This window comes from Heloderma suspectum, chromosome 6 (genome assembly GCF_057233095.1).
Source record: "Heloderma suspectum isolate Gila_16-S chromosome 6, 16-S_ref, whole genome shotgun sequence".
In the NCBI taxonomy this organism is placed as follows: Eukaryota; Metazoa; Chordata; class Lepidosauria; order Squamata; family Helodermatidae; genus Heloderma; species Heloderma suspectum.
Window position 1 is genome coordinate 107,075,043 of NC_139463.1, and position 16,723 is coordinate 107,091,765.

The 16,723-nt window shown below is 46.1% G+C and overlaps 1 protein-coding gene across 1 annotated transcript; it reads right to left on the reverse strand.

Annotated features, from left to right (window-relative positions):
- Positions 1–22: 22 nt before the first annotated feature.
- Positions 23–14,495, reverse strand: SLC39A2 (solute carrier family 39 member 2). Its single transcript, XM_084806098.1, has 4 exons — positions 14,247–14,495; positions 8,658–8,788; positions 7,091–7,141; positions 23–4,488 (listed from the first exon to the last, which is right to left on the reverse strand). Exons 1-4 carry the CDS (start codon positions 14,359–14,361, stop codon positions 3,892–3,894), a joined length of 894 nt encoding a protein of 297 aa, XP_084662224.1. The 5' UTR covers positions 14,362–14,495; the 3' UTR covers positions 23–3,891.
- Positions 14,496–16,723: the final 2,228 nt, after the last annotated feature.

Here is a 16,723-nt window from a genome sequence, read left to right on the forward strand (position 1 = left end):
GACCAACATGGCTCAAATATATAAAACATACATTTGTTTCCTTCTTGAGAAAAAAGAAAGTCCATATGGATGATTGTGGTGCGTCCAAGAAAACATTAGGAAAATGTTCATAAATGGATAAGTGTAGAAATCCTGTGATCAAAAAGTACCCATCATCCTTTGCAATCTCATGACCCTTGCCTCCCCATTTCCAGGAGTCATTTACCAGGTGTTCCTTTCTGGTGAGTGCGCTATCAGCTGTCTGAGGTCTTCTTCTCTTTCAGCTTCAACTATCAAAGGGGCAGCAATTATCCATGCAGAAGAAGCTGAGTAAGATATTCATAACAATTTTTGAATACTTATTGGAACAGTAAATAGTGGACAGACATTGTTTTATTACTAAATCCTGTACACTGTTTATTATGAATCAGAAACCACTTAACAGACCCTTGACTTTCCTCACTCCCCTCCCAAGTGTCTTGAAATCCTCACAGCTTCCTCCAACTGACCCAGAGTCTTAATCAATTCCTTTGAAGAAGGCCATTTGTGCCCAAGGTACTCCCTTCAAACAATAACTACTTACATGCTTTGGAATGATTTATCTGGAGTTTTATTAAAGGGAAGCTCATTCAATTCAAAAAGGGAGAGAAATAAATTCACCAATGATAATCCCATGTCCAGAGCCATATATATTATTTTGAAGCATTTTCTTTAAACTGCATCTGGAGTGAAAATTATGAGTGACAGTATGAGGTAGCTGCAGCAGCAATGACATCAGTCCGAGGGCTAAGAGTTCCTAGCTGCAGCTGGACATTTTCACTGGGACATGAAAAACCAACATTGCTATTACCAAAACCATCAACCCTGAAACGACGTACAAAACCACCTGCAGAACATACAGGACTCAAAGAAACTTTACTAATACCTGGATTGCACCTTAGATACTCAAACATCCATTTGATGGAGCCCTGCCAGTCTTAAAATCACCTCCCAGGTCTGCATGACATGCATTGCTTTGAAAGACAACTTTATAGACAGAGCAGAGCATTTAATCACTTTCAGAGTTCAAATCTTGAAAGTGGCCTCTGGATATCCCTGGTGCTTCCACGACTTGATGACAGTAACTTTCATAATTACAAGGTAGAAAATTGCTCTTTCCAACATTCTCAATTATCTGCAAGGCTTCAGAAAATATTTTTGTCTAGTCCAGACCCAATGACTCCTCAACTGGGAAGGTGATAGATCTAGTGCATCTTAGACGGAGAGGATAACTTTCTGAATGGACATGAATTGGTATGTGATCTTTGGTGGGAAAGAGGTGCAGATGCAACAGGTGAACAGTCCAACTAGGGATGGGAAAAGGCCTTCCTCCTTTCCGCAAAGTGATGGGAGGCTACCTGTTTCAACTGAACACTTCATTACTAATAACAACAATGTATTATTTTCAGTACAGGCCATGAGGCCTCACATCCATGAGTGTTAGGCAAAAGATTTCATGCTTGATTTCATTATATCCTAGAGCAGGGGTGGGCAACTACTGGCCCTTCAGGTGCTTTGGCTTACAACTCCCATCAGCCCCAGGCAGTATAGCCAGTGGTGAGGAATGATGGCAGTTGTAGCCAAAACATCAGGATGGCCACAAGTTGCCCACGCCTTTCCTAAAGGGCCTGGTAGACCATTGTGATTTGCTATGCACTAATATATGTGGTAACTAAATGAGAAAACTAACTACTCAACACATTCAAGGCCTCACACTACCAAAACACAGAGATGTCCCCCCAAGCAGAACACAGACTGAGGTGAGCCCGGATATGGAGCTTGTCCATCTAGCCAAGTATCGTTTACACTGACTGGCAGAAGCTCTACAGCAAATGTATTTCCAGCTACCTGCTACTTGGCCCTTTTGGCTGGAGATACCAGAGACTGAACTTGGCTTTTTTTTTTTTTCTTGCAAAATGTGATGACTTGAAAAGGCAGAGGAAATGTTTTCTGTGAAATGCACTCCCACACTGGCCTTTGAAATGCACTGCACTCTCACATTGCTTTGGTAGTTTTCTGGTGAGGAGAGGTGCAAACTGGACAAAACCATTCACTGGAAGCATTTTGTCACCCTCTCTCTTACACTTCTGCTCCCTCTTTAAAGGGGGTTGGCTCCACCTCTCCCCACCCCATCCAGCCATTCCCAAACTTCCCGTTCACTCTGGATAGGTCCACGGCCGCCTATCAGGATTTTAAACAGTATTGGTTTTGGAAGTGGTCTCTGAAACTTCCAGGAGAAGCTATAATAGTCAAAACAATATCTTCAGTCACCTTCCTAGAGTCTTCCAACCAGTCTATAACTAGAGAAACCACATCACTAAAGCAAATGCCAGCTTCAGATTATGTCAGTGAGAGACAGGACGGCTGGAATTCTTTTATTGTTGAGCAACCAGTATATTGCATGTTAGGCCCAACATAGGCACATGAATTATAAGAAAAGGCAGTAGGGGAAGAGCACAGATTACCAGCCCAATGTGAATACTCAGGGGATCTATTTATGCAAGCATGATGCCACACAAGGTGGTTACTACACTTTCCCTTCCACCAACACCTGGGAACACCATAGTGCCATCAGTACTCAGCTTCATAACAACCATGAGTTGTGATCTGATGTATGTCACGGAGAGATTGAGCTACACCACAGTGCCATCTAGTGGCTGTATAATGAAACATATAGAACTTGCAGACAAAGGAAGCCCCGAATCAAAGCACATGGCCGCCCATGTAAAGGAGCCGATCTTAATCCTGCCAAAAATCCAGACGCAAAAGCCCTGGTAAAGGTGTGGGATTTTAGGCTCATGTAGAAAAGCTCTGTATCTTGATCCACACACTCAAAACCTGCAAGTAGCCTTTACTTTATATCCCAAGCTCCCCTCATGCAGTCCCCTACTAGACCCAGAGTTCCTTGCAGGAAAACTCCCCACATTGCACATTCATACTGTCTTGTAGTGAACAAGTAACAGATCCCATAGGTAGCACAACTGCTTGCGCTTAGCCATGTTACCTCCCACTGGTGCTGGTGGATTGTGCTAATAACTATGGTCTTCTAATAGCTTGGGGAAATGATAGCAACTTACAATGATGCCCTTGCTTCCCATAGTCCACTGTTTCGTCCTGGAGTTCTGAGTTTTCTCTTGCATCTTTTTCTCTCTTCATGGGTTTGTATTAGTATTGTTAGTATATTAATAGTATTATTAGTACTATTAACTACATTTATAGGCCACCTTTCTGCCAATACACTCAAGGTGGTTCACCGTTTAAAAATCATGGCTTATAATTTAATAGACACAGTACGAAAAGGACAGGGAAGACAAAACAAAAGTAAATTCAAGTAACGTAAGGCCAAGGAGCCAAATGACAGTTGGATCCCAACCAAGGCAATAAATTGGGGCTTGATGGCACACTTCCCCCTCCAGGGCACACAGGTGGAATGACAGCTGACAGGGATGGGAGGAATCCAGGGGTGGAATTGTGGTGGGCTTCCATCAGGACAGGCGTCAAGAGTAGGCATTGCTGGGCACCTGCCGAGGGATCCACCAACATGAGCCCCCTGAAGTCGCTCCTCCTCTTCACCACTGCAACACGCATGTGCACCTGCCTCTCGTTCCGGCCTGCACAATGGTGGTGGTGAGAAGGAAGAGGAGCGGATGCCCCTGCCTGCTTGCTCCCTGGCTCTCTGCCTGCCAAGCAAGCAAGTGGGAGCGATGATGAGAAAGAGGATGAGGAGCAACAGCAGCTGGGGACAATGGGGGTTAGGAGGTAGACTGACTAAGGGAGGGAGCCCATCAAGGGTGTCATGCTAAGGGCCCTCAAAAGCCTGGAATTGGCACTGGTTTCCATAAGGACCCTTGAACAGCCCAAACGGCCCAAATCTTAGGCCCAAATGGCAATAACAGCCATGACAGAGAAGCCTAGGCTGATGAAGAAGAACTTGCTGAGGGGGCTTTCATGAGAGCGCAGCTCGTAGGGAAGTATCTCCAGAAAGGTGACGTAGAGGAAGGTTCCAGCCGCCACCCCTTCCAGCACAGCCTGGGCCAGGCTGCTCCCATCGCCGTTGGAAAGCGAGACACCGATGCCCACACCAATGCCAGCGGGAGACATCAGAGAAAAGACGACCAAGTACAGCACCCTCCATCGGGCATTGGTGCCACTCTGCACCAGCTTCAAGGCCAAGCTGAAAGCCACAATGCCCTTGTGGATGAGCACCGCTAGGCAAAGCTGGACCGCAGCCGTCTCCTCCTTCTGGACACCGATGGCAAGTCCCTCGAAGACCGAATGGAAGGACAGTGAGAGGAAAAGCACGAATGCCCGGAAAGAGCTGTGGGATTCCGGCGGGTCCTTGTGGTCGTCCTGATTTTCGTGGTCGCCATGAGAGTGAACTGCTTGGGGGCAACAGTGGAGTACGACACTCTCGATAATAAACACCAGGAAGAAACCCGAGGAGATTATGAGCTCCCCAAATGGATAGTCCTGCCATGGGTGAAATGGGGGGTGGGGAGAGGGGGGGGTGGGGGGAGAGAGAGAGAGAGAGAGAGAGAGAGAGAGAGAGAAGTGAATCAAGTCTATCAATACTGTGATGTTCTGTTTTCCTTCTGGTGCCAGCCTACAGCCCGATCAAGTATTTTAATGTTTCACCCTCACCCACTGCTTTATCCCTACAATTCAAAGAGCTGTGGCAAACAGCTTTTGAAACTACCCAAGTTTCGGAATCTGTTCACAATGCAGCTCACATATGGGATGCCTTTTTACAAAACCTTGTGGGGGCAGGGGGAGGGCTGCCCTCTGTTCATCTACCCAGAAGTGTAGCGAAAGAGCCTTTCACAGGTCCTGATGTCTAAAAAAAGGCGTCGTCCAAGGTGACCCCAGCAGGTGGCGATCAAGGGGCACTGTAGAATTTCTTGGAAGTCATCCTTGCCATATTGATCACAGTTTTGTACTCTTAGGGCTGTGCCCAAAACTGAAATCACTTCCATGTAGAGAGAGAAAGGTGTTCATACCCCAATGTAAAAAGATATATGTGAAAGAAAGACAGACAGACAGACAGACAGACAGAAAACACTGGGAAGAATGTACAAATGTGTGATGGGAGTGGCTGGGTTCCTTCTAATATGTAAGCAATCCTAAGTGAAGAAATCGTACATCTTTATTGTTGCATTTTTATCCCTTCCTTCTTCCAAAGAGCTCACGGTGGCACAGGCAGTTGCTTCCACTACTCCATGATTCTCACAACAACCTTGTGAGATAGGTTAGGCCGAGACATAGTGGTGGGCCAAAGGTCACCTGGGAAGCTTCACTTGGACTTGAATTCCAGGGACACTGCTAGGTACTTAAACAATGCAAAGCCCAGGTCTATACAACACAAATCCTCATGTGTATGTGTGTGTGCATGCAAATTTAGAAATAATTACTAGCATTTAGCGGAGACAAATCATCTCAAATAAAATAAAATTTTCAGTTGATTTGCACCCTGACCAAACCAATGGAAAATGTTTTTTCTAAGCTTAATTGCAATGCAGGGAAATACAGTACTTGGCAGGGGAGAGTTTAAGCGTCCCCTGCCAAATATTCCCAGATGCAATCCCTCTTGAAAATTGCCCCTGAGTGGCAATTAAAGGCACAATCCTATGCATGTTTAGACAGAAAAAAGGCCTACAACTCCCACGAATCCCAGCCAGCATGGCTGGCTGAGGTATGCTGGGAATTGTAGGCCTTTTTCTGTCTAAACATGCATAGGATTGTGCCCTAATGTGAGAAAAGTAAAACTTCCATTGGCATCAGTGGACACTCATGGCTCCGGGAAATAGATCCGGGGGCCTGATTCAGACTAGGGGCCCCATGGGGCCAGGCCTAACAATGCCCTTACCCCAGTCCTTGGTTGACACGAACTGCAACACCATCGTGCAGCCTCTCAAAAATGTAGACTTTCTTCTTTTGTATGTACTGCCAAGCGCAACAGAGCTGGAACTGAAAGCCCCATAGATCAAGCACTGTTTCTAATCTTCATGCAACAGTGGCTTGCACTTTGGCACGCTTCTCCCCGCCCCACGCACAATACCCAGAGGCAGCGTATGGTTTGAGCTCAACTGCGTAGGAGAACAATCAGACGCAACACAGCCCTAATGAAGGCTACGACGGCCTATAGATTTGCTAGACCAACCTTCTGTAACCTGGTGGCCTCCAGATGTGTTGGGCTACAGCTCCCAGCACCCCAGCCATCAATGGAGGATGCTGGGTGCTGTAGTCCAACCCAGGAGGGCACAGGATTGATGCTCAGTGTACGTTTGCTTGTTTTTCAAAATTTCTCTGCATCCAAGCTTACCTTTTCAAAACTAGTACTGATTTATGCTTTCTTTTACCATGTGCTCTTCAACCAAAAAAGCCTCCAAGAACACCAAGCAATTCATTTTTTTTAAAAAAATGGCTAATCAAAATTAAACGCAGACATATAACCATAACAGACTTTCAGAACAGCAGAACAATCAAAGTCAGTGTTTTAAAGTTTGCTATGGTTATCTTTGTACTTAATAAGCACCGAAGCCAAACGAGAGCCGAGCCAGTGAGACTGAAGCAGTCATTAAAGAGGTTGTGAAACACACGGAGAGAACAACCTTGAGATTTTGATCCTCAGATATCCCTCTTCTGGTGCAAAGTTAAGAGCACTGGAATGCCAGATGTGACACCCCTCTGACCAGGCCAGTTTAAACCTGAGTCCCCAAGGTAGAGTCAGGGGACATATACCCAGTAGAGGCTGGTGGCCCCGATTTTGATGGGGCTGTGCATCCATTCTGAGTTTCAATCAGAGCCAGCCTCCACTGCTTTTTCATCCCTCTGCTAACACATAGGGCACAAAAGTCCCTAAGTCAGCCTTCCCCAACCTGGTGCCCTCCATATGTGTTGGACTACAACTCCCATAGTTCCCAGCCAGCTAGGAACATACGGAGGGCACCGGGTTGGAAAAGTCTACCCTGATTGATCACAATGGTTGGTGCCTATCGCATACTCATCTGATTAGTAATTGGTAAATTAGAGGGCGGGGAGAAGAAAAGAAATGCTCCAGAGATGGGACACTCACATCGGAATCGTCAACTTCTATGGTGCTGTTCTGCTTGTGTGAAAACCCGCCCTGTGTGTAAACACAACAGCAGAGTTGGATACAGTACAGACCAGTGCACAGTCAACAGCAAGCATGGAAGCAAAACGAAGCTACGTGCATCAATGCAAAGTAATTCAATACATCTTCAAAACCTGGACTATATATATATGTAAATTTCGAAATAATTACTAGCATTTAATTTTACAGGAGGGACTTTGGGGAACCTTTACACATGTTACTGTTGAAAATTAGCTTGGATGTGTGGCTGTTTCAGGACATTTTTGTTTTTCCCAAACCCACTGCCTACTTTAGTGTAACAGCATCTGTAATTGAGAAGGGGGGGGCAAGGGAGGATCAGATTTGGAGGAATGTAAGAAGCTGCCTTATATACCAGATCAAACTCTGCCAACCTAACTCGGTATTGTCTAATCCAGAGGTGTTCAATCTCTTTCACTCCAGGGCCAAATTACATTTTGGAGAAGCTCTCAGGGGCTGCATTCCACTGGTGGGTGGGGATGAAGGCAAAAGGGGGAGGCCCCCCAAATACCTGAAATAATAATTTTAAAAAACCCACCAGCACGTTTTAGCTTGAAGCTCTCACTGCCGTTAATTAAGCCTTAGGAGAGGCATTTCCTCTCAACCTTTTAGAATGGGGAAAAAAAATGCACAAAAGCTGGGAAACCACCAACTGTTAAGTGGTATAGGGAAAGAGGGTGGAGCTGGGGGAAAGGGGGGCATCTGTGGAACCTCCAAGGACTGGATTTGGCCCAGGACCCAAGGTTCTACACCCAGTGGAAGCTGGTGGCTCCTTTTCAGTGGGCTGTACATCCTGTCTGGGTTTCAGTCAGAACCAGCCAGGTCTCTAAAGGAGCTATCAAAGGTACTGAACCCATTTGGGGGATAGGGTTCAGCACTGTGGGTAGCTCCTTTGGAGTTCTGGCTGGTTCTGACTGAAGCTCAGAGGGGATGCACAGCCCCACTGAAATAGGAGCCACCAGCCTCCACTGTCGACAGCCCTGTACTAATTGTCTTCAACTGGCAGGCTGGGCCAAATTCAGTTTCAGTGGAGATTTGCATGGTCCATTCCAGTTGAGGGCAGTACAGAAGGCGAACAGGGGTGGGGCCAAAATGCCAGCATATTTTAGTCTGAAGTTCTTACTGGCAATCATTAAGCTTTAGGTGATTCATTTCAACCTTTTAGAATGCAGGGGGAAACTGTGCAGAAGCCAGAAATACCCAAACCATCGGTGGTTGGAGGAAAGTGGACGGGGTCATCTGGGAAACACTGGAGGGCTGAATTGGGGCCTGGGGTAGAGGGTGGCCCATGGGCCTGAGGTTCAACATCCCTGGGTCTACTCTGACTCCCCGGGGTCTCTCAGGTGAAGTTCTGGCCCATTACTTGTTACAAGATCCTTTTTACGTGGAGTTGCTGAGGACTGAAACTGGGTCCATATGCATTTAAAGCAGGCATGCTCCCGCTGAACTATGGCTTGTCCACATTATTTCAGGGAAATCCCAGTGAAGAGGCCCCTGTGAGGGCACCCACCTTCTGCCGTCGCTTTTTTATTTCCTCTTGGATGTCTCCTAGTGCGTCCGCCACCATGTGCATGATGCAGGCACCCAGGAACACACCAGCGGCAAAACAGCCTATAAAACTAAGGATACGTCGATGCTTCCCTAAAGGGGGTGCAGGAAGAAAGGTGAAGAGGAAAAGAGATTATTCCAGATACACAGCTGCTCAGAAGCAGACAACACCACCTGTCCACGTCCTAAAGGAGAACTTACACTGGCATGCCTAGCACTGAATGACCACCAAGATTAAGAGATAACCTGCAAATTTTGAAGCACCCCCTCCGTTCCAGCACCATGGACAGAGCTTTTGCCCAGTAATTACTAATATTATTTTAGGGATGGCTGAGAAATTCATTTCAAATTTAAGAATTTACCAAAATTATCAAAGGGCTCCTTGAAACATAACAAAATTGCCATTTAAACCATCTGAATGTGGGAGAAAACAAAATAGATTTGTTCATGCAAGCCCAGGACTTTTTTTTGGGGGGGGGGGGTGTAACATATGCATGATAATGTAAATGTGTTTGAATTGTAAAACGTTATCCAGGGAAGTTAGATTTAATGGAAAGTTGGTGCGTGAAAGGTGGGAGGGGCTTGTGAGTAAGGGGTTTAAAAAGAGAGAACTGACAGTTTAGGCGTTAGAAGGTTTTCGGGATTCAGTGACTGTAAATCTAGTAAGTGGGGTTTTAGATGAAGGGTTTAGAGGGGGTAGGTAGGTAGGTAAGAACTAAGTATAAGATGATTAATAACTTATATAACTCTTCTTGTATTTAATAACATTTTGGTTGTTTTATTATATATATATATATATATATATATATATATATATATATATTTCCACATGCCGGTTCAATTTATTAATGCTACCAAACAGAAGAGTCTATTTTCCTGTTACTACTCCTGTATTGGTTAAAGGAAACCAGTTAACCTGTTTGGATGTCTTCCTGACATAAGGTAAAAGGGCTGAAGCACTGGGATTCAGTGGGGGCAACTGGTCAAAGCTGAGGCATCCAGACATTCTGGGGTGTGTTGTTTTCTTCAATTTCAACAGCTGGAACTCGGAGGGAGAATCATCGGGAGCAGGAACATCACATGGACAATTTCATTTCAATTCATTCTTGTTACAAAATTACAAAAATTTGCAAAGTTCCTCATATTCAAGGGAGAAACAACTTCAGATTTTACAAATCCAAATGCTGGATGAAATGAAACTAACAGATTTGTTCCCCCCCCCCCGCTATAAAAAAGATGAATACATGTGAAAAAATACACATGTTCAGGACCCCAGAGCCCTGTTCACTCATTCTCCACATGCCTGGAGAGGAGGAAAGAGGCTGCAGTGCTGATTTTCTCCAGCGACCTGCAGCTCCCCAAAGTAGCTCTGGAGGGTTGGGAGACCCTCAAGAGCAGATTTAGGAGGTGCACTGGGGGAGGGGCTGCGGGTGGCAGAGGAGAGCAAGGGAAAGTCTGCTTGTACAACATCAGATTTTAGCCAATACATGGCAGCCTTCCCCAACCTGGTGCCCTCCAGATGTTTTGTTCCTCAACTCCCATCAGCCCCAGCAAGCATGACCAACGGTCTGGAATGCTGGGAATTTCAGTCCAAAACATTGGGAGGGCACCAGGTTGTGGAAGCCTGATATATGGGATCGACCCCACCCCCTGAACATCTGTGCTTTGGCATGATCATCTCCATAAAAAAAAAAAAGCCTGCTGATAAGAACTTTCGCCTCCCCCCTTCTCTAACTCTATGTCTATCTCCACTTAGCCAGGCTGAAGCAGCAAGTAGTACTGCAAACATCTCTGTCTTTGTTAACCCAAGAGGCCTTTGGCCTTCAAGGCCAGAGCCAGACTCAGTTAGCTGGATTCTTGTGGGAACCTTCACCCTCCCTATGGGGTTTGGGAACACTGCTTCAGTCAGCCTGTGGCTGGCTAACAAAGATCGTCCTTGAGTTGCCAGGGGCTTGAGCATAAAAAGAGGAGGCTTGGAGGCCCCCTCCCCTTGTCTTCATCTTCATACTGCAACTTGCCTTCAGGCTTGTGAGACTTTGGATCCTGGATTAGGCCCTCTCCTATTGGAAGACATGTACCTAGGTAACGTATAGGCAGTGCAGGCTGGTGGCTCCAATTTCATTGGGGCTGTAAATCCAATCTGGGTTCTAATGGAGCTATCCAAGGTACTGAAGCTAGTTTGAGGATAGGGTTCAGCACCTTAGATAGCTCCTTTAGAGTTCTGACTGATTCTGACTGAAGCCCAGAATGGATTCACAGCCCCACTGAAATTAGAGCCAGCAGCCTCCACTGTGTATAGGGAAGCTTAGGTATTTCTGTATTATTTTTGCCTCACGGATTGTTTCCAAAGTTACTCTGATTCTTGTATGTAAATAAACTTAATCTCTACCTTAAGAACTCTGTGTGCTTCCTTCCAAGTAAGCCTTAGTACTAATCCAGAACCTTCTGCTTTGTTATTGCTACAGTTTAAAGTTTCAGGCCCAGGGCTTGAAATAGGGGGTGCGTGGCCTCCCATTTCTAAGCTATAGGAGTGTCCTTTAAGGTCTGAGAGCCCCCTGGCTCAAGCTGCAGTGGGTGTAAGGGGTGGTGGCAGCCTAATTTGGCATATTTGCCTACACTGGCTGCGGTGGCTTAGTGGTTAAGATGCTGAATTGCAGACTGGAAGGTCAGCAGGACAGCAGTTCGAGACCCGAGTGCTGCGTGACGGAGTGAGCTCCCGTCTTCAGTCCCAGCTTCTGCCAACCTAGCAGTTCGAAAGCAAGAAATTGCAAGTAGATAAATAGGTACCGCTTCGGCAGGAAAGGTAACAGCATTCCATGCACCTCGGTGTTCAGTCATGTCGGCCACATGACCACGGAAGTGTCTTCGGACAGCGCTGGCTCTTCAGCTTAGAAATGGAGATGAGCACTACCCCCTAGAGTCAGACACGACTGGTTGGGGACACCTTTACCTTTTTACACTGCTGGGAGCCAGGGTAACTCCTCCCTCCCTTCACACCTGCAGATGTGAGCTGCTGCTCATTCATAGGTTTCCCTGCAACTGGAAAGCCCTCTACATGTATGGAAGTCTGCACTTGAACAGCTGCTCACAAGATAGGCTTTCTTGATGCAGGTTCATCAACATGCAGGACCAGCATGGAGGCAGGGCAAGCAGCAAGACCCATGGCTCAGCACCAGTGATCATGCGCTGCCCCGTTCACACAATTCATGCATCAACTGGGCTTGAGATATGAGGTCCCCATGAGGGCACTGTGGGAAGTGACATGGCCAGCACCAGGAAGACTGGCTGCTCCTCCCGGCACTGGAGGGCCTCCTGCCAGTCACCTAACTCTCTGCTGTTATCTCCAATCTGAGATTGGAGATAACAGCAGAGATTCCAAGCCCCACCTCCAAGGAGGCCCTGGAGGTCAGATGCAGAACCTCCACAGGCCACATTAGTCCTGTGGGCCAGAGGTTGTAGAACAGAACATCCCTGATCTAGAACAGCACTTTACAGACTGTCCAAAGCCAGAATTCTGGGATTGGTCAAAGGTTACTGCTATAAACGCAACAAAGGTGTCATACAACATGCAGGCCTCCTACACTATCATGTAAAGCACTTCCTCCTTTACCTTAAGACCGGGGGGCAGGGGGAGAGACTGTTGATGAAGGCCTACCGGCATTTCCTCATTGGAAACACGTCTTTCTTTTTCAAAATAAAAATTGTGTCTTGAACATGAAGCCTGAGCGTTGGAGGCAACAGGAAGTTCAAGGTACTTTGTTCTCAAACTCAGTTGATCCAAGGCAAGGCATTGTGTTTGTGGCCCTTCGTCAGTAGGGCAACAATAGCTTGAGGAATGCTACCCCTGCTTTAATGAGATTTTATGCTGTTGGAAAGGAGGTGGGGGAATGGTGCTTAGTGCCAAGGCATTGGCATGGGCCGGCTATAAAGCTAACATGCAGAAAACAAGACACAGAAGCATTTGCTAGCTTGTAGGTAGTTTGACAGATCCAGCACTCAAACTGTTCTGCTAGTCAGTCACAGGGAAGGATCGATGATCACGTTGTTTCTTTTTAAATCTAATAAGGGTGCAATTCTATGCACGTTTAGACAGAAAAGAGTCCTACAGCTCCCAGCATTCCCCAGCCAGCAGACTGGCTGGGGAATGCTGGGAGATGTAGGGTATTTTTTCTGCCTAAACATGCATAGGATTGCACCCTTATTAGATTGAAAAGGAAACAGCTTGATCATCGATCCTTCCCTGTGACTGACTAGCAGAACAGTTTGAGTTAAGTATTCATTTCACCGTTAAGTATTCATTTCAAGCATTTCCATCATTTTTCACGCACCAGGTTTATCGACGGTTCAAAGTGAGCCGCAGCATGCAACATGCAATCGCATGACTATGTCATGTCAGTCCTTTCTGGAAAGCACTGGGCAAAATAAAGCTTTTTTTTTTTCAGACCTGAGAATATCTCTTCTGTTTGGGGACATTTTAGCCCCTGGACTTAATGGTTGTGTGTGTTTGCGTGTGTGTTTGTGTGCATTCCTTTAGATGGTCTTGTGCGTTACTTCAGTTGTGAAGCGCACAACTAACATTTCTCTCCTCCACCTAATGATCCCATGCTTTATAACTGCTTCTACATTCCTGATATGTCAGAATGTTTGCCAGCCATGATAATAATTTAATAATTATTAATCTGAGCATATGCAGTTTTGCATTTTAAGCTCACTTAAATCATAGCATCAGCATGACAGGAATAAAATGGAGTTTGCATTTGCTGCCCTGATACCTCCTGCTTTCATACCTGCTGGTCTCTGGGTGGTCATGGGGGGAAGGAGGACGTCTGCTCTTGAGGTCCAGTCCTAGCTTCAGTACTGACAGCGTGGTGAGGCAGCGCACGTCACAGAGACGTAATGCTCGTCACACGCATTTTCATCCATATGTTCTCCACTCAAATTTGACTTTTAAAGTTGTGGATCTCTGAAGGACTTTAGCTTCTTCTTCTTTTTAAGTGCCCCACCAGTCATATGTTTTATGTTCCTATCTCCCAGCCCGACCTCTGTTGTCCCTCCCCTCTCAAATGTTAGCTTGTAAGCTCCCAGAGCAGCGTTCGCCAACCTGGTGTCCTCTAGATATGTCAGACTACAACTCCCAGCATCTTCCAGCCAGCAGGGCTGGCGGAGAGTGCTGGGAATTGTAGTCCAACCCATCTGCTAGCCACCAGGTTGGTGAACACTGTGCTAGAGACAGGGACCTGTTATCTAATAAGTTGGTAAAGCACCTTGTCCATTGATAGTATATTAAAAAAAAATATCTCCCAAAGGCAAAAATAAGGGCAGGAAAATCAAGACACTCCAGGATAAATGAGGGGCCATGCAAATACATGACCACTTAAAGAGTCATTGACAAGGGTGAGATAGCAACTTGGAGTTCATGGTATATAGCTTGGTCTCTTCACTGTGCTTCCTCAACATTTGTACCCCTGGACAAGACTGCTGTGACCATTACATTAGCCTCAACGCCTCCAAAGATCAGGCAGCACCCCCACTCCCTCCACCAACTTCTCACCTCTCGCCATGTTGCTCTGGAACCATTTGACCTGGGACGGGATGAGGCCACAAAGGAGCGGGACCACCAGCAAACCCGCCAGGCATCCAATTTTCACTGCCAGCAACTGGTCCATCTCGGCAGCGTAGGATGAGAAGGTTCACGCCAGGAGACAAGAGACTGAACAGGAAGAGCTAACACGGATCCCTACCTCGGACCGTTGCTCATTTAGCTCCTTTCAGGCCAGTTTGACCCCAAAGCTTCCCACAACTAGTAACTAGTCTCAAGCAGAGATGGCCACCAGGCTTTACACGCTCCTGGTGCAGTAAAGCCCTTCTTTTGGAATGTTTAGCAGGATGGAACTCAGGGGAAGAGTTTCACACCCATGTAATTCTCATGAACCACATGCCCACACATAGCAAGATCAAAAACAACTGGATTCCCCAGTTGTGGCCAGAGCGTCAGTTCCTTCTTCAACTTCTGCCACCTTGAGTTATGATTCCTGGTGCTTTCCACACTCCACAATATTGTCCATCACTCCACTGCTCTTCCTATTCTCCCATTGGTCTTGTTCAATCCCTGTCTCTTCCATTCTACCTTCCTTATTTCCTTCTCTTTTCTATCTCCCTCTCACCAGGTTCCTGCTTCCTCTGCTTGCTTCCATCCCTGCTCTCTCCAGTCCTTGCCTCCTTCTCGGGAACCTGTGAGTAATCATCCCGATACTCCAAGCAAGAAAACCTCCCGCCTTCTTTGGTGTCTCAACCCATTCCAATACCTTCATTATGCAAATACATAACTTCATTCACAACAAACAGCCAGTCAGGGAGACTTTCATGATTTACTTAAGGTCACTAGGCCATAGCAACTATAGTCGAGGTCTCTGCCTCCAGAAAACACACGCATTAAAAATGGGAGTTTGTTGATCTAGCACAAGATTACGACTGTAAGAGTTGGTTTTCAGCTGGTGGGTTGGGTTCTACAAATACACTAGCTGCACCAGCTGTGTTGTTCTCCCTTTTTTTTAATTTTGGGTTTTCACAGCGAGAGCGTACAGGGAGAGAAGAGAAAAACAAGAACGTGTGGCATTTTTAAAAGAAACGTATGATAGCTCAGTGCTAGAGTACCTGACTTGCGTGCAGGAAGTCCACACTTCAATCTGGCATCTCCAGTTAAAAGGATGAGATGGCATATGATGGACCCTCCACTAATCAGAGTAGCCAACACCGGGCTACACGCACAAACATCTGACCTGGCCGACGGCAGCTTCTTACATTTCAGGAAGGGATTACAATTAGGATTCTGGTCTGGGTCTCTCACCATCAAAAAAAACCACTCTTGTAGGCGATCTTGCCAACTGCAAGGTATCACTGAAGTAAGCAATGCCACACATTTGATGAAACACAGCAAAATGTGTGTGTGCGTGTGTGTGTGTTTTAAAGTTCAGACAACTAAAGTTTTCAACAACTAAAAGGTAAGCATGAGCAAAAGCTGATTCAGGAGTTGCATAACCTACGAAATCTGCAGCCAAGAAACATGCTGATCACAGTCATTCAAGAGTGAAATGTCAAAAGAGTTTGGCAGTAAAACTGCAGTGTTTCAATGATTCGCATTCCAATAATTCCCTAATACAGGGTCCCAACTGTATCGAGTAGGGATCTGGTTATTGCAGGCATTTAATTGCAGAAACCTGGGAAACTGCCCTACTGTATTTCCATTTAGCCCAAGGGAGTTGAACCTCTTCTAGCCCAAGGGAGGAATTCAATTCCAGATAAACACTCATGGGCTGCATTCTAGTTGTAGGTGGGGCCAAAAGACCCCCCAAATACTAGCATACTTTAGCTGACAGTTCTTACTACCAGGAACTAAGTCTTAAGAGAAGCCTCTCACTCTTTTAGAATGGAGGGTAAAATTATGCAAAAGCCAGGAATCTGCAAAACAGTCAGGGGAAAGGAGGCAGGAGAAAGGCACATGGCCATTGGAAGAACCATGGCAGGCCAGACTGGGACCCCAGGCGGGCCAGATTGAGACACAGGGCTTGACGTTCTACACCCCTGATCTAACCCAATACTTTCTGTATGGACCGGTAGAGGCTCCCCGAGGTCTTGCAAGAGGACCTTTCACATCACCTGGTATCCAATTGCTTGCTTGGCAATTTAGGCTTAAAATATTAGGTGCCTGATTGCTAAAACAGTTAAGCCAAAGTGTTTGGTTTCCTGCATGATTCAGTCTGACCTTAACAGACTAAAAGTGCAATCCTATGCAAGTTAAGACAGGGAAAAAAAGACCTGAAACTCCCAGCTGCCCCAGCCAGCATTGCTGTATGGGGAATGGTGGGAGTTGTAGGCCTTTTTTTTTTTTTTAACTGTCTAAACATGAATATTTTGCATCTTAAATGAGTTAAGCTTTGCATTAAAAAAAACCCTACGTGCATAGCAAACGGACTCAAACATCTCGCTGTATTTTCAAAACAGATCATCCATTCCTTTCCTAGAACGCAT

Bases quoted from the DNA above. Each gene is read 5' to 3' on its own strand.
- SLC39A2 (XM_084806098.1), bottom strand. From the start codon at position 14,361: ATGGACCAGTTGCTGGCAGTGAAAATTGGATGCCTGGCGGGTTTGCTG. The intron at 8,789-14,246 runs GTGAGAAGTTGG...CACCCCCTTTAG, and splicing joins CCAGAGCAACATGGCGAGAG to GGAAGCATCGACGTATCCTT. The intron at 7,142-8,657 runs GTGGGTGCCCTC...GTTTACACACAG, and splicing joins TAAAAAAGCGACGGCAGAAG to GGCGGGTTTTCACACAAGCA.